The 21,950-nt window shown below is 50.1% G+C and overlaps 1 protein-coding gene across 1 annotated transcript in view; it reads right to left on the bottom strand.

Moving 5' to 3' along the window:
* Positions 1 to 20,842, bottom strand: part of LCP2 (lymphocyte cytosolic protein 2) — a 47,884-nt gene extending 27,042 nt beyond the window's left edge. Inside the window, exons 1-6 of the mRNA XM_040262778.1 lie at positions 20,519 to 20,842; positions 15,954 to 16,016; positions 10,916 to 10,962; positions 2,133 to 2,198; positions 1,708 to 1,739; positions 1,087 to 1,124 (exon numbers count right to left, since the gene is read on the bottom strand). Coding sequence (XP_040118712.1) covers positions 1,087 to 1,124; positions 1,708 to 1,739; positions 2,133 to 2,198; positions 10,916 to 10,962; positions 15,954 to 16,016; positions 20,519 to 20,596 — 324 coding nt within the window. The 5' untranslated portion in view covers positions 20,597 to 20,842. The remainder of the gene's footprint in view (positions 1 to 1,086; positions 1,125 to 1,707; positions 1,740 to 2,132; positions 2,199 to 10,915; positions 10,963 to 15,953; positions 16,017 to 20,518) is intronic.
* Positions 20,843 to 21,950: the final 1,108 nt, after the last annotated feature.

The raw sequence follows: 21,950 nt of genomic DNA, 5'->3' as shown, positions 1-21,950 counted from the left end.
AGCAGCAGCTGGTGGGGACTCCCTGTTTAAAGACAAGGTGGAGGAGGCCAGCCTTAGACTGAGCTCACAGGAGGAACTACATGGCAAGCAGTGGCTAAGATACATTTTCTATGTGAAAATGTAAATATTTGGGAGGAAACTCTGGTCAATTATCCCTTGGGAACAAAATTAATCTGTTACATTCCTTTGTTCTCATGCAAAAAGTGCAGACTTAACTAGCAGGTTTTTTGTTTTTGTTTTTGTTTTTCAAATTCAATGCTTGCTTTTACGAGAATCCCAGTAGAACAGGGGCGTTTAGTATCTGCTACCTAAAGGCAGTAGAGGCAGCCGCTTACCAGAAGGACCCCTGGACTAAGGGTGGGCGAGCTGCACCCTCAGCCTGCCTCTAACTGGTCATGGGGCTTTATGTAAGTCACATGCTGCAGTGGGCTCAGCCGCTGCCTCTGTAAAAAGAACAGACTGGGCTACAAGCCATAACAGAGTTCTTAGCCTGAGTCTGGCTTCAAGTGTGGCGATGCAGTTTTCTGGGGAGAAGCTGTATAGAATTCATCAGACTCTCAAAGGGGTCATCACGACCCCTCAAGTATAAAACCCAACTGGGCCATCCCATCCCTGAGGTGTTTCGAGGGTGGATAGTTCATTCTAAGCTCCCTTTCCCTCTGTGTCACCAGTGGGGACTGAAGCCCATGAAAAGCTACTTCAGTGCTGCTTTAGTGTAGTCTGTGTGAGGAGGGCTTCGGGGGCGGGCCCTGCTGTGGGGGCTCCTGGTGAACAGCGGAGGGTCAGCGCCCCACAGGCCTCAGCTGAGCCCAGCTCGCCATCAGCGTTCGTCACAAAGTGGCTCACGGCTACGCCTTTCCTGCGGGTGTCCTCCACCACTGCTGCCATGCCCCAAGGGCGAGAGGGCCGGACGAGGCCAGCGATTGTGAGGATGGAAAGCCAGAGAGTCACGCTCTGACCATACGGAGCACGCCTGAGCCCGGCAGGGCTCCGTCAGGGCCTCCCTCCCCCGGCATCACGCCAGGGCCTCACTCCAAAGGACCTCCGGACTCTGCCGTAAGCTGGGAGGATCCGCCCCATACTCACAAAGGACGACCAGCCTCCGTCGTCTTCCTCGTGGCTCTCTGTGGAGGAAGACAACACCGTTATCAGTGCTGACTGAAGCCACAGAGGGGAAGTCAGCGCTCCCCAGCCCGGTGCCCTCCCCCACCCCCGCCTTCATCCTGCACACCTGGGGGTCAGCAACTCAGTGTCAGCTCTCGACTTCCTACCTGAGGGGCTCATTCTACCAGACAGAGGCGGTGGTTCTTAACCTTTCACGTGTGTGAAAGTCACTTGAGAGAGCTTCAAAATATGCAGATTCCCTGGGCCTATCCTTAGAGCTTCTCTGATTCTGCAGGAACTGGGGGGGACCCAGGAATCTGCGTTTTAACAAGATGTGGAATTTAGCAGCTGAATAATTGCTTTAAAGACTCAGAAGCAGGAGGACTGGCTGTGCTCGGGCGCTCAGTCAAAACCCAGGTTGTTCCAGGCACCGCCCGCAGAGTCCCTCCCTATGTCTGTGCAGAGGGCCTCCGTTGGAAGGGGATCGTGGCCAGGTGCCTGGCATAGTGACATCTCTCCTCCCCTCCACCTGGACCAGCAGTCAGAAGAACCGAAGTGCCTCCCATCTCCAAAGCAATCATTCTCAACCCCAGAGACCTTTACCTGTCTCCTCCGGAAACCGCTGGACTTGGGGTCTGCAAAGGCAAGCAACATGGCATTAACAGCCCTACTGACCTGGGGAGACATCCCTCTTAGTCCAGCCCTGCAAGAGGAGCCCCCAGGGGAGGGTACGTCTCACCACCCAGGACTCTTGTACTTGTTGCTTTGAAACTCGGGTCAGGCTACCTGAAAATTCTGGAAACCACTGAAATCACATTGGTGGTACAACTGGGAGCTCATGACTGCCTGCCTTTCTAGGGGAAGCTCCCCTGATGCAGGGGCAGGGTGCAGGACAGAGAAGGGGAATCCCTGGACTGGAGGATTCTGCAGATCAAAAATGAGGGCAAAACCACTCCCATTTAGACTTGAGTTTGAAAATTCTTTGCATCTCATTAAAGTGACCCTGGGCACTTGGCTGCCCCACTCACTTGCGTGTGAAAATGCTCCTTCTCTCTTCATTCTTGTTGATTTCTTGACTTAACTTACTCAGAATCCTACAAGACAAAGGGCCGGAGAGGTGATAAAAGCATTCTCTCCCTCCACCTTCAGCCTTCTTCCCTGGGTCCTGAAGATCCCCGGTCTGTGTGACCTCAGGCACTTGGGCCAGTCCTAGCTGGCCTCTTCTTTTGGCCTCCAGCTGGTCATCTCCCTCTGCTCCTCACTTTCTTGCCACCTTCATTCCCTTGCTCCTGCCCAGGAAGCTCTCTGCATGGGCTCAGCCTCCCGGCTCTAGCTCAGAGTCCCTCCGTGGGGACTGGCCGGCTCACACCGGCTCCTCCTCCTCTGAAATCCAGCAGCCTTCAGATCAGGACATGACCTCAGTGTATTTTATTGTGCTGGTATTCGCAGGGCTGAGCTCCCTGACTCTTGGTTTGACATCCCTGTAGCGATGTCTAACAAGAATCTTCAATCCACCTCTGAGACCTGGAGGAATCGGCCGCTTGTTGCAGAACTCTTGACAAGAGCTTCAGTGTGCTTTCTGGGCCTGAAATCTCCTTCCATCCTCCGCTCCCTCCTTGGTGACATGAATTCTTATAAACACTTGGTGAAGTATTCCCCATCTAGGCACAGCCTGCAAAGTGGGAGACTCCCTGATTCACCCATGCCCAGAGGCCTTGGCCAGGACCCTCTCATTCCTTGGATGTTGTAAACTAGCAAATCTCTAAACCCCAGGGCAGGAAGGGCAGAGTGGGACGGCAGCTCTGGCAGGCACGCCCTCTGCAGTAAACTCCAGCCTCCCTTAGCACCACTGAGGAGACCCAGGGTCTGTCAGCTGACAGGCTCTGTTCCCGTGAGATCTGGGGCAGCTGGAGGAGGCTCAGAGGTGGTCTCGCCCTGTGTTATTTCACACGTGGGGCCACAGGGGCCCAGAGAGGAAGAGACAGCTGCATAGCGGCCCCTCCCCCAGCGATGCACAGCAGCCTCAGAAGCCAGGCCCCCTCATTTCCAGAGCAGCACACTGTCAGCGCACCAAATCAACACCCCTGATGCCAGAAGCCCCTTGGGAATAGCTCTATGGAGCCCATTGCCCTCTGGGAAGGGCCCAGAGTCTACCTTCCTTCTGCTGCAGTGACTGCAGCAAGGTCACAAGTTTGGTCTAAAACAAAATTGCTAAGTGAGTAAAGTAGTCTTGGCTCCCACCACATCTTGCTTCCCTCATCATCCTCCGGGCCCCCAATCCCCACCCCCCACTTCTCCATGTTCCCCGGGAACCTGCTCAGAACCTCTCAACTCATTCGAGTGAGAGGATGTGCTGTGCTGTGCTTAAGTCGCTCAGTCGTGTCCAACTCTTTGCAACCCCATGGACTGTAGCCCATCAGGCTCCTCTGTCCACGGGGATTCTCCAGGCAAGAGTACTGGAGTGGATTGCCATACCCTCCTCTAGGAAATCTTCCCAGCTCAGGGATGGAACTCAGATCTCCCACATGGCAGGCGGATTCTTTACCATCTGAGCCGCCAGGGAAGCCCAAGAGACAGGATGAACAAACTTAATAAATGAGCTGGGCCGTCAGGGGAGAGAGAGAGGAGCCTGTAACCCTTCCTCTGATGTCATTGCTGGGATGTCACATGTCACAGGGAGATGCTTTAAAGCGGGGGTGGGGAGCCTCCCAGTGGAAGCTCCAATCACACCATCAGATTGCTTGTTTCTGGTTCCTCTGTTTCCTTTAAGCGGTTGTTCAAGAGGCTGATGAGCGTCCCTCTGCTCCCTCCTCTGACAGAGCATAAGTCAGGGCACAGCAGTGCGCACTCCAGGCTACCTAAGTGCCAGGAGCTCTGCTGGGGTTCAGGGCACCTCGGTGAACAAAACAAAGATCCCTGCTCTCGAGGAGCTTACTTGCTAGCGGAGACAGATGACAAATAGTGAACACTGGGGGAAGTGAAATTCAAGGTGAGAGCTGTGTGGACACCCAGGCAGCAGAGGTGTGGGCTGGGCGAGGGGGGCGGGAGTGCAGGAGCCGGGTGCGGTTACAATTGAAAAACCACCCAGCGGGCCTCTGGGAGGAGGTGACATTTCTGCAGGACCTGAAGTAGGGGCTGCTGGGGAGCGGGTCCCCCGCACAGTAAGGGCGGTAAGGGAGGGCACAGGGAGAAGCGGGGTGGCCCTGACCGGCTGGCACAGCGGCTTTGATCCTGAAAAGGCCTGCTGCTCTAGGCAACTCCTTAGGGCATCTTCAGCAGCCAGGCCGGAGGCTGCTGGGGCTCTAACTGGGGAAGGAAGGAAATGGCAAACCGCAGCCCCACAGAGGAGCAGTGCGAGCTGAGAGCAGCAGGGCCGGAGAGGGGCCGGCAGCCCAGCCTGCGGCAGACGTGGGGGCCCCGCGGCAGACGTGGGGCCCCGGGGTCCCCTGCTTTGGGGCCTTAGAGCACCCCCTCCCCGCAGCTGGGGCCGCTGGCTGCGGGGGGGCGCGTGCGCAGGGCGGCGGTGCTGGGGATCAGAGCGAGGTTCTTGCACCTCTGCCTGCAAACTCTCGTGGCTGTCCCCCACTCACTCCCACGCCCCCAGAGGACCAAGCGACAGTGAGCGGCCGGAGGTGACTCATTCTCCCTCCTTCCCACAAACCCCAGGCCGCACTCAGCCCCAGGAGAGACCGACGGGGGCTGGGCCTCGGGTAGACACCGCTCTCTCTGCTCGTCTTCAGCCGCAGAAGCGGAGCGGACCTTTCCACAGGAAGCCAGACCCCTAGCTCGCTGTGTGATGGGGGTGGGCCTCTGATTTCTCAGGTGGAGGCCTCCTCCGATCATGCTGGACGGTACAGAGGTTGGGAGGGGGGTCCTGCTGAGTGTGACTGCAGCCTCCTGCGCACGGACAGTGCCCACGGCCTGACCTCAGACCGGGTATTGCCCTTTCTAGTCCTCCCTGCCTCATCAGCGAAACAGGAGGGTTGGCCCTGCTGGAGAATCCCTGACCAGCCGGACCATAGCCACAAACACTGATGACCAGGCCCACTGGAGACTTAACCCATCAGAGCGTCCAGGAGAGGCTGGGAGCCGCTGGATGCAGTCACAACAAGTGCCCCAGAGACATGGGCGGGTCCTATGGGCTGAAAGCTTGTGAAATCACTCCTGTGATCTGGTCTTCTTGGACTTGCTTTCGAAAGAATAGAAATGGAGGAAGCGGAGTGAGGTGGGGAGCAGAAGCAGGACTCAGGGTCTCTGCCTGCTGTGGCCCCTGTAGGGCTCTCCCGGGACACGTGGGGCTCCCTTTCCACGGCCCTTATGTTCTCCCAACGGGGGTGGAGGCTCACAAGGGCGTCTTGAAATCAACTTTACTGGTCACACAGAAGCAAGAAGGAAACTGGGAAAGAAAGGCAGGCAGGGAGGAAGGGAGGATGAAGACAGAACAGAATGGAAAGTGTCAGAGCCCACAGTGCAAGTAAGAGTCAATATTATTTCCGAACACTCTACTCTGTTGCCTGTGTGGTCGTACGTCTCGTGCACAGCTGAAATGTTTTTCTTGCCAACGGTCGCATAGTGTGAGCTGTAGATGAGTTTCCCTGTCTCCTAGAGGGCTTGGGGGGACGGGGAGCTGCTTCCTTGACCCCAGTTTCAGAGGCACACTGGCCTGCCCCTCGACCGGAGGCCCTCCTCCACCCCTCACCCCCTCCCTGCTCTCTGACACCACCCTGACCCCTGTCCCACCTCCCAGCCCATGTTCGTACACCCAATCTGGCTTTCACTTGCATTTCACCTTTCTTTAAAGGAACAAAATTCCTCCTTAAAGGCAAGTCTCCTGTGAACCAAGAGTCAAACCTTCCAAAATTCTCTCCTGTCACCTGAGGAGCCAGGGAGAAGCCAGGACATCGCTCTCAAGACTCAGGCCTCCAGGGGCAACCAGGCACGTGAGCGGGAAGCAAGAATCTGAGGGTCTCCCACTTCTCAGCCATGCCCTCCCCCTGACAGATTTACAGGTTACTTGTGCTCCAGTCATTTTGTGTAGTAGCCAGGAAGAGCTATCCTGTTTACCAGCAAGGACAGCAGGGTGCTGGGGGAGGTGTTTGTCAAAGGCCCCATGTGGGTTTTTCACGTGGAGCTGAGCGGAAGTTAAGTGCTCTGGGCTCCCACTGAGGAGGAGCGAGGCAGTCAGTGGGATGGAGGCACTTTCCGTGCAGGGAGGACGGGGCACCTGGACAGGGCTTTGGCCAATGAACGGGATAGGGGAGGCACATGTCGGAGAGGGGCCTGGCGCTGTCCCCAGTCTGCTGGGAGCTGAGCACGCGTCATGAACACAGTGCTGAGTTCAGCTCTGCGCCCTCCCTCCATCCTGCCCGCCATCCTTTGCTGTCTTTATATCTTAGGTAGGCGCTGAGCAGATGAGACAGGGAGCTGTCTCTGAGGTTAGGAGACGACGCCTTTTCAGAAGATAGACAAATCAACAGGCATGACTGCCTTGTCTCTCTAACTGGATCTTAGCTTTTTCCATCCTATTTTCACTATGGATGATGGGGACAGTGATCACTGATGTTATAAAGAGAATCATCCAATACCTATCTGTTGCCTACATTACCACCACATCCCTGCCCTCTTCTTCCTTTTTTTTTTAAAAACTAAGTTACACTGTATTATTTTAAACATAAAATTTATAGCATTGGACTTCCCTGGTGGTACACTGGATAGGAGTCTGCCTGCCAATGCAGGGGACATGGGGTCAATCCCTGCTCTGGGAGGATCCCACATGCTGTGGGCAACTTAATCTCATGCACCATTAACTTCTGAGCCCTTGCACCCTAGAGCCTGTGCTGTGCAACAAGAGAAGCCATGGAAAGTGAGGCCTGCGCCATGGAAAGTGAGGCCCGCGCCATGGAAAGTGAGGCCCGCACACTGCAACTAGAGGGTACCCCCTGCTCAGCATGATTAAAGAAAGCCCTCGAGCAACAACAAAGACCCAGTGCAGAAATAGCAACAAAAATTTACAACATTAAAAAAAAAAAGGCTCCAGATGATCATCAGAAGATTTTACCATGTGTTCTATCGATTTAACCAGATCATGCTCAGTTCTACCACAGGCGCTAGGCTCAGTCCTCTAAAAGGATGTTACACTGTTTTATTTTAAAACTCTCCTCCATCACATTGTCTGTGAGGTTCTCTGGGAGAAACTAGGCCTGAGACAGTCCTATGTCTGCAGACAGAGAACACGTTCCCACCAGAAACTGCCTCCTTACAAAATCCATTTGGTACTGACTTTTTAAAGCAAATTTAAGGAGATTGAGATATTCAGAGGAGTGTAATCTTGTTTTGGTCCACTGTACATAAACACAGTTTCTTCTCTATAGCTCTTTAGGGAAATGGTCTAGGGCAAATGGACCTGTGTACAAACGAATGGCACAAATGAGCCCGGAATATCTATACACGCAGGCAGCTCATGTCGGCTGCCTCCCACTTACCCACGTACGCATATACACTGCCCCCTCTGAGTTCCTTCTTTCCTCTCCTATAGATGAGGAACCTGAGGCTCAGACTTGAAATGACTTGCCTGAGTCCCACAGCTGGTAGGAGGCAGCGCCTGCTTTAGAACCTGGCTTTGCCTCGCTCCAAAGCCCCTGCCTTTCTATGCTTTCATCCTCCCCAGTTAGTGGGATAAAATCATTAGTAAAAATCTGAAATGGTGCTCATTGGGATTTTGCATAAAATGGCTGGAATAGTTAATGCCTCTTCAGTACATTTTATTATATCTCCATTGTTTCTTCTAACTCTCTCATTGATCCTTTGAGACAGGGTCTGTAATTGTCCCCATTTTAAAGATGAGGAAGCTGAGGCTTAGGGAACTCTAATAACTTGTCCACAGACTCATAGCTAATGAATGGGAGAACTGGGTCTCAACTAGTCTGATCTCAGAGCTGGCATTTTACTCACTAAGCTCTCCTGTCTGCCTGTTCAGATCTGAAATAATATCTTTTAAAAGAATGTGTTCATGAAGTTCATGTAACCCATTCCTTCATTTTATATACTTGGAAACTCAGAGTACTCTAGGACTCATCCCAGGCACAGAGCTCACAGAGGTATAGCTGAAAATTGGTACTTTTTATACCAATGCTCACACTCAGAATCACCTGATCAGGGCAGCTGGACCTTCCCTGGATGCCTCCCCCACCAGTTCGCCTTTCATGCTCCTTGGACAGCCCTCGTGCCTTGCCTTGGGGGGCAAACCCACTGAAGGGGGATTTTTACTGCAGGCCAAGTTGTTGTTTTAGTTTTTATATAACTAAAGAAATATCCCACCTCCACCTCACGTTGAACTGCAGACATCAGCTCCTTAATCTAAGGAGGTGGATCTAAGGCCTTAAGATTGAAAAAAGGATCCTCCCAGTTAAAATGCCTTCCTCATCCCCTTCCGGCTATTGCTCTGATTGAATCCCCTCCTCCCAGCATCTTCCTAGCCACAGCCCTGGGAGAAGCTGCCATCTCATAGTGGGATCATAGCCATCATTCCTAACCAGGCTCCATGCCTCCAACTGAGCCCTCCTCTCCATCATCTTTTACACACCCTGGAGAGAGTCAACATGCAGGGTTTTACCTCAGCGTTCCCCCTGGTGAACTCACTTCACCAACACTCTCAGACTCATAACAGCTCAAAGCATCCTTACGATTGTAACCAGTTACTGTGGTCTTTTTACTGCTCACTCCCCCATGTACGCCTCAACTGCTCTGACCTACTTGCAGTTCCAATAAAGGCACTGGTATCATGCCTTCGCAATATAGTCCCCATTTCTAGAATGTCTTTCAATCATTTTTCATCTGACCACTCTCAATAGATTTCAAGATCAAAGTTAGGTTCCCTTCTTCCCCAGAGTCTTTCCTGATGCCACTTCCTGATTTTAAAACACTATGTGGATCCAACTTAACGTGTCTACAGGCTGACTCTAGCCCACCAGCCACCAGTTCTCACTGCTATATGCTAAGTTCTCTCCTTGACCTAGAACTGTGGCTTTTTTATAGGGCATCACATCTATAATGTCCAACATAATCGTCACCACTGTATCTAGCTATTGAGCCCTTGAAATGTGGCTAGTGCCTCTGAGGGGATGTTTTATTATTTTTTGGATCTTTATTTTTAGTTATTTGGCTGCACTGGTTCATAGTTATGGCACGCGAGATCTTTCAGTGTGGCAGGTAAGATTTTTAGATGCAGCATGGGAACCCTTGGTTGTAGCATACAGGATCTCGTCCCTTGACCAGGGATCGAACCCAGGCCCTCTGCATTGGGAGCATGGAGTGTTAGACCACTGAACCACCAGGGAAGCCGCTGAATTTTTAATTTAACTTAGATTTAAATAGCCATTTTGGACTAGGGAAAAAACTCTTAAGATCAATTATTCTTCAACAATAGTAGCCCCTGGAGACAGGCAGTACCAAAGGCAAATCCTTATTCCCTTCTCTTTCTTCACCCCTTCCAGATGAGGGAAACCTGAGAGTAATATTTTTCTTATTTGAGCTAATCTGGCAGCTCTACCTATTCACGAAACTTTTCACCTGCTACTTCATTGACCTACTTCCCTTTCATCATTGTGAGCCCTAAGATGTTTAGAGCAAGAAAAAGGACCCCAGAGCATGTCTGGAGGGGAGATCTCAGACTAGGGGCCCCCATACTGAATCTAGCCCATAAGGGTGCTAACTTTGGCATTCACAATATTAAAAAATATTTGAGCAACATTTAAAAATTGAGATATACTGCATAAAACTTGTATTGCTAGCTGCTTGATGAATTCAAAGATTGGGCATTGAGACTTTCCTGGAGGTACAGTGGTTAAGAATTTGTCTTACAGTGCAGGGGAGGCAGGGTTGATCCCTGATCGGGGATCCCACATGCCTCAGGGCAACCAAGTCCATACACCACAACAACTGAGCCCAAGCACCACAACTAGAGAGTCCACGCACCACAACTAGGGAATCCACGCACCATAACTAGAGAATCCAGGCACCACAACTAGAGAGTCCACGCACCATAACAACTAGAGAATCCACGCACCACAGCAAAATATCCCACTACGCAAGCAAGACCCCGAGTGCTGCAACTAAGGCCCTATCGTCTTTCTTACAGCAGAAAAATATTTCTCCATATTCAAGCTTTATTCAACAGTGGTAAATGGCTGGACTTTGTATTTTTCAGCCTGGCCCATTGCACACATTTCTCCCTGGCTCCTGCAAGCATCCAAGTGTGAGACTTCTGCTAGAAGGGCAGAAAACATGGCCCAATACGCACACTGCAACTTCGCGTTTCCGCACCCACGTCAGACCTCAGAATCGGCCCCTTCTCCTCAGAATTCTTCCCAACACGATGCCCATGGCAACCACCCAAACGGTCATCACTGACAGACCAAATGGAGTCCATTGCCCAACTCATCTGGTCCAATGCTCTCATTTTACCAAGGCCCAAAAAACTGAAGCAGTTACTGAGTTGGTGATGAAACCATGAGGAAATCTCAGATCTCTTGATTCTGGTGCTGTTTTCAAAGGCCAGCCCACCCCACTGCAGACAGGAAATGAGAACATGGGCCAGAATCAGGCTGATCTTTGGCAAGAGCAGCCAAGTACCAGCTGGACTAGAACTGTTACCTCTTTTTCTCAACACATTATGTAACTTCTCTTCCCCGAACACTGCTCTTGCCTTCTCTCTTCCTGATTGCTTTCCTATTTTAGCTGACAGTGACAGAAAAGTAGCTCAGCTTCCCAGGTCTACTCTCCATCCCACCCCAGTCAGCGGGTCAGTACTCACGGCATGCGGAGCTTAGGGAACTTCTGGATGTCGTTCTCTGCCAGGTTCTGAAATGGAGACAGTGGTAGTTACAACCCGCAGAAGGGGCTCCAGGCCAGGTGAGCAGAGGTCAGGTGTGAAATGACAGGGGACAGCGGGACTGCAGCCAGCGGAAGAGGAGGCCACATCCACCCGACCGAGCAGGCAGCTTCTAGATGGGGCACTGGAGCCCGCGGGCCCTGGACGGCCACATCGGGTCACAGGGAGCCCGAAACTCGGATTTTATGTGGACTTGGCCAAGCTGTAACAGCTTTCCTAGCCTCCCGCCCCAGACCTCAGGGCCTCAGCTGCCGTGAAACGGCTGTGAGCAGCCGGCCTGGAGAGGGAGTCTGAGCTCGGCAGCCCCGTCACAGCCCAGCTGCCTCCTTCGCGGGAGGTGTTGGTAGGATTCTCTAGGTGCGAGGAAGCAATCAAGAGGCTGTCCTGAGGGAACCAAGAGTGGAAAGAAGAAAGAGACCCGTGTTTGTAAAGAACTGCCTGCCTCCTTACAGCACCTCGATTAATCCTCGCAGCAGCCCTGTGAGGGAGAAACTGTCAGCGTCGTCTCATTTTAGTGAGAAAGTGGGGCCCGAGGTGTAGTGGGATTTCAGCTCGAAGGCGGTGGAGCTGGGGCTAGGACGCTGCTCCAGGGCTTTTGCGGGCTATTTCCTTCCTGCGAGCTTCCTGCTACCACGTCTGAGCCCTCTGGGGCCTCAGTGGCCTGTGTTGGAAAAGAGGAGGGGAGGGAGAGAGAAGAGGGAAGCAAAGAGGGTGGGCACATTCTCCAAAGAACCAAAGCCGAGGCAAGAAGGGCCTCTGTAACGGTCTAATTGAGGCCAGAGCCCCAGCGGTCAGGGTGGGGCCGCTGGAGTCGGACAGGCTGGTTTAGAATCTTGGTTCCCTCACTTAGCAGTTCCCCGACTTGGGACAGACACTTAATCTCTCTAGGCCTCAGTTTCCCTCTCTGCATAATGGGAACCTTGATAATATGAACAGCTCCGTTTCAGGGGCTGTGAGGACTGAATGAGATGGAGTGTGTCCTGTGCTTGGCACAGTGCCTGACAGACCCTTTGAGAGTGATGAATGGGGTTTAGGTGAGCAATTTCTGTCCCAGGGCAGAGCAGCTGGGGTCTGGATGGTTGTTGGAGGTTAGTTAGTGTTTTTGCTTCTTCCGATCTGGGCTGGGAGCTGTCTGGCAGGATTTTGGCTGCCTTCTGAGATGAGCTGGGCAAACTTCCCATTAAGCCCAGCTGGCACTGGGGCTGCGGCCTCTTAAAATGTGCTATGGCCTCCCACTTTAGCTCTTAGGAACGGAGTCTGATCCAGCCCCCATATCAGACCTGGCGACAGGGCTAGGAAGGAGGCTTTGGCAAGAGTCCTGAGACAATCAGGACTTTCTTCAAACTTATTAACTTCTTTTTTTAGCATCACTGAGCCATGGCATCCCTTCCCCTGGAACCACTCCCTTCTTAGGGAAGATACCAAGACTCATGTTAGCAGTGTGGCATGAGGATTGGAGGGCTTCCTGGGAGTGACCAGAGGGATGCATGCTGAGAACTAGGTGGTGGGCCGTTGCCTTCTCTTCTCTTGAGTCAAAGACGTAAGCTGAGGGAATTTCAGGAAGCAGGTGAAGGAAAAGGTAAGCATGTGAGTGTGGCTGGAAATACAGAGAAAGGCCTTTGAAACAGGGATAGGAGTTGGGAGGAAAGATGGAAGATGGTGAACGTGTCTGGGCTTCCCTGATGGCCCAAGCTGTAAAGAATCTGCCTGCAGTCCAGGAGATGCAGGTTTGATCCCTGGGTTGGGAAGATCCCCTGTAGGAAGAAATGGCTACCAACTCCAGTACTCTTACCTGCAGAATCCCACGGACAGAGGAGCCTAGCAGGCTACAGTCCATGAGGTCACAAACAGTCAGACAGGACTGAGCAACTGAGCACACACACGATGTTTGGAGAATTTTTCTATGTGATGTAACAGTGTAAAGCCCCCTCTGCTACCTTCTTCAAAGACCTTCAGCAAAGTCTGGAAACTCTGAGTTACTTGTACAGTGACTTGGAGTTAGACTAGTGGCTTTACAGGAACATGATTATGTGCTGACTGTGTCCTTAAGAGGGACAAGAGAGCAAGAAAAGCGGAGAACTGGACCCGGCCTGGAGAGGCGTTGTAGCAGACACTGTTGCTTGCCTACCCAATATCCACTCTCTTGCTCCCTTACTGATGGGGTCTGGATTTTGTTCAAGGCACTAAATGTGTCCAGTTCAACATATTTAACACACTAAATTCTCTTGCATGTGACCAAGGTCACGGGACTGCATTGTGGCCGCTGAGATATAATCTGAAGTCTAACTGAATAAAGCTTTTGGGAAAGTACCCCTGAAAATAAAGGGGAATGCAATCCCCATGCACTTTGAGTTTTTCACTCTTTGCCCCCACCCTCCCGCTTCATCCTGCTTGGATTGCAGATATAATGCCTGGAGATGGAGTGGCCATCTCATAGCCAGTAGGACAGAAGCCACAGAGAGCTTCCATTGGCTAGGTGAGGCCTGAGCTCTTGATGACTTCCTTTAGCATCTCTCCAGCCCCGAGTGCCCACCTCTAGACTTCTTGTCACTTGAGAAAAATGATAAGCCCGTCTTTGGTTAAGCCACTGTGCTTCAGTTTCTCTTTCATGCAGCCGCACACCTTTCTAACTGACACAGCTTCCAAGCACGTGGCCTCCTCTTCTTTAGCCTTTCGGGAGCATAGAACCCCCATTCCCTCACCAGACTTCTCAGTGGAAAACAAAATGCTGGCAGTATAGATTCCAGGGGGCTGCTGGCTCCTGCATGGAAGAAAGGGAAAGGAGGGCAGGGAGGGAGGGGGAAAGATGGGGGAAGGGAGAGGATGGAGAGGAACGGAGAGGTGGAGGGGTAAAGACGGCCGGGTCTTCCATTTTCACCCTTAAAGCAGAATGGCTCTGGACACCTTAAAGCTGGAAAGGGTGATAGCTGAGAGCTCAGAGCTCAGATCAAAGCCCAGATCATACCCAGAGCATCTGGCATGGAAGGCGGTTTTAGCAGAAGCTGCCAGGGCAGGGCTGGGCTCTGCTCCTTACTCCCCTGGCTCCTTGAGCCCCTCTTTCCACCTCTTGCTTTCACACAGAAATGAGAGTGAGCAGCATTCTCTGAGGGCCTAGCATGTCCGATATTGGGGTAGAAAAGGCAAAGCTCCTGAACCAAGGCAGCAACCCTGTCTCAACAGGCCTGAAGCTCACAAGAGGGGGATGGGGGGACCCCCCAGAGCTGGGCTAGACTGTCACCCACTATCACTCGGCCCAGTGTGCTCCGTCACAGAGGAAGGAACAAGGAGAAGTTCAGAGAGGGCATGTGCTTATTAGAGGTCACCCAGGGCTCTGACCAGGACCATCTTCAAGAAAGAGGGCTTACTCCCTTTCGATTCAGCCCTGAGAAGTCTCAGTTCTCAGTTCTAAAAGGATCTTTTGGCTAAAAGCTAAAAGAATGAAATATTCAGATTTAGCAGTAAGCTGCAAGAAGAACAACAATTAAATGCTCAAAGTCTAGTGGCTTAAAGCCCAGTGCAAAGAAGTAGCACTGTTCAACACTCAAGCAGTGTTAAATTAAATTAAATGTATGCTTTAGTCCAGTAACTAGGTGTGTGACAGAGTAAATCACATCACATTTCTGTACATGTTTCTCTAATTGCAATTGAGGTGGTGGTTAGAGCCTTCCTGGAGATAACTTTCCGCTATAAAACAAGCTTCTGGGAGGCAGAAATCACATCTTAATCGTCTCTACATTCCTAGCACGTGGCATGGTCTGATATATAGAAGGAGCCCAGGGAAGTCCTTGTTAAGTGAATGGCAGGGTGAATGACTGAATGATTTATGTGGAGCAGTGAATGAAGATGTCTTATATGGCACATGAAAGCAAAGGGGGCATGAGTTTGGTCTCAGTGTGAGACTTAAGTACTGCCCAGAAAGGAATAGATGACTGTGTATGGTAGTGAGCTCACTATCAGTGAAGGAATTCAAGAAGCTATTGGTAGCAGAGAGGCAATACAGGAAATGGATTGGTGTACTGGGTGGAAAACTAGAGCGTGTACCCTCTATGGCCCCTTCCATCCCTGAAGCCTCATAGCCCAGTTTCCTCAGTACTGCTGACCAGGTCTTGCCAGGAAACAGTTTGACTTATCCACTGAGTCCAAATCCAGATTGGGAACATTGATCCCATGAGACCTTTGAAGGCTTGTTCCTGCTTCGTTTTTGAACAATGAAGAAACACAACCAAAAGGGCTGGATCGGTGCAGTCAGGGTCTCCATTACCCATTGGCAAAAGTGTCATTCCAGGGGAGATGCTTACACCAGCTCCCCAGCCACTGCCCAGCGGCTCAGACTCCAACTAGAGCAGCAGCCCCTTCTCTGTGATGGCTTAGTACTTAATATAGGGCTGCATCTTAGTATTACACTGGAAACTTCTTGCAATATAAAGGAGCAGAGAACATCATAGCACATGTGTGTTAATTGGCACAAAACCAATGATGTGAATTTAGTAAAGAGAAAGAGGAACATAATTGAAATAAGGAGGGTGATTCTACCATTTATTCTAGTCAGTGAGTATGTTCCCTAGAGTGACAAATAAGAAAAGAGAATCTTCCATTCTCCCATGTGGCTGTTTTTCCCCCTTGAACTTCTCAGAGTATGAGTGCTATTTGAATAGATTTTCAAGAGGGGTATGTGTGTGTGTTAACTGTAATTTGATTCCTACTTACACTTTGACTTCAGAATGTACCTTAGTGTCAGTGAACAATCTGGGAGATATACTAAATAGGAGGATCCTGAGAGGTGATGCGAGAGGCGCTCGTACAAAACCCTGAAGAAGGCCTTGGGTGGTATGCGATCCTGAAGACAGGCATTGCCCCTGAGCAGCCTCAGAGACAGGGTAGAAAGTTGGCTCTGCAGCCGTTGGTTAAAGTTACAGAATAGTTTTGGTCATAAAGCGTTGAACTAGCAGCCAGCACTCACCAGAAACCGTGGCCCATCGATGTGATGCTTCTTCACGACCTTTTCACAGTCCTTGTAGTTTAGCTGAAACAGAGGAGAGGAGGTGCTATCAGTGCAGTTGGGTTCATGCCTCTGGTTCCCCTTCCTTGCCTGCCCCAGGAGCTCAGCAATCTGTGGTGCTTGTGGCTAGCCAGGCTCCCCGCTCCCCGCCTGTCTATCAGAGGGGCCCTATCCTTACATCAGCCCTGCTTTCACTAACTAACCCCTTGGGACTTTAAAATGGAGAAATTGCCTGTCGAAGGCTTTGAGGTCAACCCCTACAGAAAGAGTGCTGCTAGGGCTGCAAAGGGCTGGCTATACGCTCCTCCAGCAAATGGAAAAGAGTTGAAAGAAGAAAATAAATAGTAGGCATCATCTGGTCACCCAAAGACAACCTGGGTGAACGTGGCAATGTGTTTCCATCAGTGGTTTTTCCAAAGCATCTTTCTAAACACAATCAATGTTATTGTCCATATTCAATCTCCTTATCTTGTCTTTTTCTCTTGAAAAATGAAGGCACTGACTCGTGTTATTACAAAGTGATTTTGAACATTATTTTAATTTGCTCTATTGCTGAATATTTAGTTATTTCCCCAAACTGCTGCTGTAACAATGATAATTGAAACGTCTAATAATTACTGAATACTTGCCATATGGTAGGCGCCATTCTAAGTGCTTAAACCAATTTTAATCATTTAAGCTTCACATTTTTCAAATGGAGAGTCAAAGGCACAAAGAGTCAAGTAACTTATATAAGGTTCCATGGATAGGCAGGTGACAGAAGTGACAGCTGGGCTTCAGAGCAAGGCTTTAATATCTCTATCAGGAGTGTTCTCCTTTTAGTTACTAACAGTAAAACTTACAAACGGTAAGTGAACAGACTTAAGTGCAGCTTAACCTACAAGATCAAAACAAACATCATAGATATTCTTTTGCATAGAATTTCTTCTTCTATTTTGAATAGTTGAAGTTAGAGTCTCAGAATAGATTCACCACCTCAACAGGAATGGTCATTTTTAGGACCTGTTGCTTTCCTACAGTCACATCAATTGACAACTGAAGCAGGTGTCCGTTTGACCTAGTCCTCAACAGTGTAAGCATTTGCCTTTGAAATATCTCTAAATTTGAGGTTTCTAGCTAGAGAATTTAAGGTAAAATGTTTGTCCTTCAGAATCTCAGCTTCTTCTGTCAAGTATGGATTTCACGGTTTGTGGACGCCTTCTTTTGGTAACTTAAAATCATAACCTTTTCTTATGGCCAAGAAATCGAAAGAGTGAGTGCAATTGTTGTGAACCTCATGGCGTGACAGAGTAGGGTGAATATTAGAAAGCTCGGAAAAAAAGATTTAGTGGTCCTTGGGAAGAAACCAGCTTCTGCATAGCCCCAAACATCCCTTTTATCCATGTTGCAAATGGGTAAAATTGTTCTTGGAATGTTCAACTGCCTTTAATTCATCAATTTCACCATCAGCGTTATGAGCTGAATCTCTGATTTTACAGAGTTCTGACTTGGACTCTAGATAGACAGACAGTCCCGCAGACTGGGGCCTGCCTGGAAGTTTGATTCTGAGTCAGTAATATTAGGCCTGGGAGTAAGACCTCTGTCCTTTTAGCCTGCATGCATGCATACATACTCAGTCCTTCAGTAGTATCCTAGTCTTTGTGACTCTATGAACTGTAGCTCACCAGGCTCCTCTGTCCATGGGATTTTCCAGGCAAGAATACTGGAAAATCCAGGGGATTTCCTTCTCCAAGGGATCTTCCCGACCCAGGGATCGAACCCACATCTCCTGCATTGCAGGCAGATCCTTTACCAACTGAGCTCCCAGGGAAGCCCTGTCTTTTTAGCATATACCCAGATAATGTTTATGAGTGACAAGCTCTGGCTGGCACTGCTCTGAGCAGGTACCTGGTGTTGTGGACAGGACAACTAAGGCCCAGAGAGGGGAAGAGACTGGCTGAAGGTCACACAGTGAGTTGGGGACACAGCTAGGATTAGGACTCGTGGCCCTGATCCAGAGTCTTCTCCCTTGCATGGTCCAAGGATCCCTTTCTGCTAAGTCAAAAGGAATCAGAGGACTTAAAGAAATAGAAAACATGACCTCAATCCTCAAGGGCTTAAGTTCTGGACAGAGGATGATCTGCACATGTCTGAGACAGTGAGACACAAAAGCCTGCTGGTCTGCATGGAGTCCCTAGGCAGGGTCCAGCGGATAGAGTAGGAGAAAGCGAAGCGCGAACGTGAATCGGACCCCTCTCTGCTGGATGCCTCACACATGCATCTCCTCTATTTATCCCGACAATCCCATGAGCTAGTCACTATGAGTATCTCTGTTTTACCGATGAGGAAGCCGAGGCACAGAGAGGTATAGTAACTAAGGGAAGGTCAGCAAGTTAGCAGGTGGCAGAGTCAGGATTCAAGCCAAGGTGTGGCTGACTCCACAGCTGGTTGGGGAGGTGCCTCCAAGGGGGACCTGACCCCAGTGCTTCGTTAGAAAGTAAACCTTCTGGGATTTCCCTGGGGGTCCAGTGGCTGACTCCAAATATAGGATGCTTGGGTTCACGCCACAACTGAGAGGTCCAGCATGTCACAACACAGATCCTGCACACCACAACTAAAACCCAGCACAGTCAAATAAAGTAACAAAAATTAATTAAAAGGAAGAAAAAGAAAATGGCATGCCTAAATCAGAAACATGACACACTCCTTGATTTAAAAAAGAAAGAGAAATTGCATCTGCCAGTAGGACTTTGGTGGCTAAGATCCAACCCCAAATGACTCCATGGTCAGTTCACTTAGCATTTTCTCTCTGGGGGAAGTGAGATGATCAGTATTTAAAGGGTGTCTATCTGGGTCTGTAGAAGGGCTAGAACTTCCTAGATCACAAACACCCTCGTTCCTTCCTTCATGCTGGGAAGGGAACCTGTTCAGTTTCTGTGGACGTGATCTGGAGTCTAGGGTCTGTAAGAAAATTCTCTCTTCCCCCAGCTGAGGCAGAGAGCATGTACGTGAGTCATCCTGACCTGTAGGCCATCTCCCTGTCCTGAACGGAACTTGGATTCTTCAGTTGCTGACCTGGGTTGTGCAGTTCTCTGTCTCAGATTGGAGACTGGGCCTCTGGCCCATCAGCCTATCCCCAGAAGTGCCCTTGATAATTCTCAATTCTTTTCTCCTTTCTGTATTGATCTAATATGCCACTTCATAGCATCTTAGTAAATTTCACTGTGGCCCTCAGTTATGTGGTCTAAATTTAAGAAAAGTATTTAGAATAAATACTTTTGACTCTTTCAAAAGTCAGCTATCTCAACGATCTTTGCACCCACTGTGCTGAAATCTAAGTTTATTATGACTTCCAGTGAGGGAAAAATAACTGAAACGAGATGCATAACAAGCAGCAAATAACAGGATCTGTGGGTTGTGCCTCTATCATGCCACACCCAATTCAACATTTTCACATTTTTCTTAGGGGAGAGTAGTTGTAACACTAACTACTTTGGTACCATGTAGACCCCAGGTTTGGGTATGTGTTACAGGGAGTCTACCCCATACCAGGAAAAATAGTAAGTTGACTTAGAAAACCTCTAAGGTCATAACTTAAAACCATATCCTTATGATAATCTGGAGTATCCACTGAATCGGATGCCAGCCTCCAGAAATGGGAGTGTTAAGAGCTCAGAGGTCCCTCACAAGACATCGTATCCCTTGGACAGTCATAGAGGGCCACATGACTTGGGATCTGCCCGAGCAAGCCTGTGACCCATGGCCCCACCAGAAGATGACCAAACTCAAGGACCCTTGGGCTCCTTCAAGACAAGAAGGCAGGACAGCAACACTCTGGTCTCAGCTCTGCCACAAGCTTGGCCCCTGGCCCTTTCTGGCAAATCTTTTCCTTTTCGGAGGCCTCGGTGTCTGAAGGCCTGAGGCTCATGTCATTTCCCAGCCTGCATCATAAGACCCTCGTGAAGTTCCCGTGAGACTCTGTTCTAGGTAAGTGGTTGAATAGCTCTCTTTCAAAGTCACAAGCAATGACTTGCTCAGACGCCATCTCCAGCATCGTTCATCACAGGCTTCCACCCTGCCTTTCCTCTCTCCTACCCCGCAAGACTCCATGTTTCCCTTTCGAGCAAGAAGCCTTGATCTCACTAGCAGTTATAGCAGTTCTGAGTCTCAGGGCACGGACTTTGAAACTGGACAGGTGTGACCGGAATCCTGCCTCCATCACATGCAGTCCCTGGGGTTTGGGTCCAGTTAGCTTCCTTTAGCTTATTTTGCAGCTGAGCCAGTAGGACAGCAATCCTGGAGCGAGTTAGATGCGTCCGTGCCTAAAAAGGACAAACTCAGATCCTAGCGTGTAGTAGGCACTTGCCCCTTGAGGGCTTCCCTTCTCCCCAGAATGTATTGCCGGAGAGCTCAGTGTTGCTCCGTCAACCAGAGAGACTGCCCAAGGCTGGAAGCTCCTCTGCTGTCTTTCACGCCTCTCGCATTCTGCCTGCACTCTCTCTTCAAGCCTCTGCCCAGCCCCCCAGCCACTAAAGAGCAAGGCTTACCTTTCTGAAATAGTCTGCAAGGGCCTCGGGGTCCCAATTCAGGACCTCAGAGCGAAAGGGCACGTTCTTGAATGCCATGGCTGCTCACTCAGGATGAAGCTCACCAGCTGAGCATGGGCGCTGCACCCATGGACAGAGAACCCCAAATCCAGAGTCTGGAGGTGTCTTCAGCTCTTCCAACTCCCGGGTACTTTCTGGAAAAGTCTTGTTGGAGCCGATGTCCTTTCTGTTGCAGCCAGATCCCAGAAAGCAACAGCTTCCTCTGCGAACAAATATGGTCTCTTCTCAGAAAACGACTCAGCAAGTTTCCTTTACCACTTCCTCTGCTGGGCTCTAAATAAGTAAACAAGGAAGCCCAGCTCTGGGGACTCAAGAGGCAGAAAGAGCTACAGGCTGGTAATTCCCCACTGGGCCCCATCTACCCCAGCCTAGTAGGAGGAGCGATGAAAGGAACTTAGACACCCAAGTATGTTTCCATTGAAATCCCTGGCATCCATATGTTTAAACCACATTCCTGCTTCGGTGGGTCTTTGCAGATGAAAAATCTAATTTGACGGTTCACCTAAAAATATAGACAATCTCCCACATCAGTGAAGGGGAAGGAACATGACCTTTCAATGCTTTCCAACCACGGCTCAGTTTCTCTCAAAAGCGTAAAGTTGAGCTTCTTTAGCTGCCCCTTATAGTTATTACAAGTGGATCCTCTGAGTCAGTGAGTTGGGATCCAGAACTAAGAAAGGAGCACCGCTGGGAAGACCTGGGCTTCCTTTCTTTCTTTCATCTTCTTCTTCATCTGTTTATTTGGCGGCACCGGGTCTTGGCTGCAACACACAGGATCTTTAGGTGCAGCACGTGGGCTCTAGTTCCCTGACCAGGGACTGAACCTGGGTCCCTGCTGTGCGAGCACGGAGTCTTAACCACCGGACCAGCAGGACAATCCCAAGGCTTTATTTCAGATATACCTGTTTCCGTGCTGGGCAACCTCAGGCAAAGGCTTAAACTCTAGGAAGCTCAGTTTCCATATGTGTAAAACAGGAACAGAAAAATTGCTTCATATGCACATAAAACTATAGATGTGTTTAACTAGACAAACTTAAGGAAGGAAAAAAATAACAATTGCTACTGATGTTGCCATATAGTCTAGTCACTCTTGTTCCCCCTAGACATTCTATCTACTATTTATCTGTCCCCATTTCTATCTAAAGAGCACATCCCTGGAGACAGCAGGTGGGAGTCTGGGTTCTGTCTGTCAGTTTCTCAGACCCTGTGCACTTCTCATAGCTGAGCGTGTCCTTGACTGAGGGTGAACCCAGTGTCAAAAGCAAACATATCCGTGTAATACCACAGGCTCCAAGTTCACCATTCTATCTTGTGCTCCACAGGAACACACAAACGACTGTCTGTCCTGATCACACAAACGACTGTCTGTCCT

The sequence above is a fragment of the Oryx dammah genome, unplaced genomic scaffold (genome assembly GCF_014754425.2).
Source record: "Oryx dammah isolate SB20612 unplaced genomic scaffold, SCBI_Odam_1.1 HiC_scaffold_20, whole genome shotgun sequence".
NCBI classification, from domain to species: Eukaryota; Metazoa; Chordata; class Mammalia; order Artiodactyla; family Bovidae; genus Oryx; species Oryx dammah.
The sequence above is the reverse complement of the archived record's forward strand: the minus strand, read 5'-3'. Positions and strand labels throughout refer to the sequence as shown.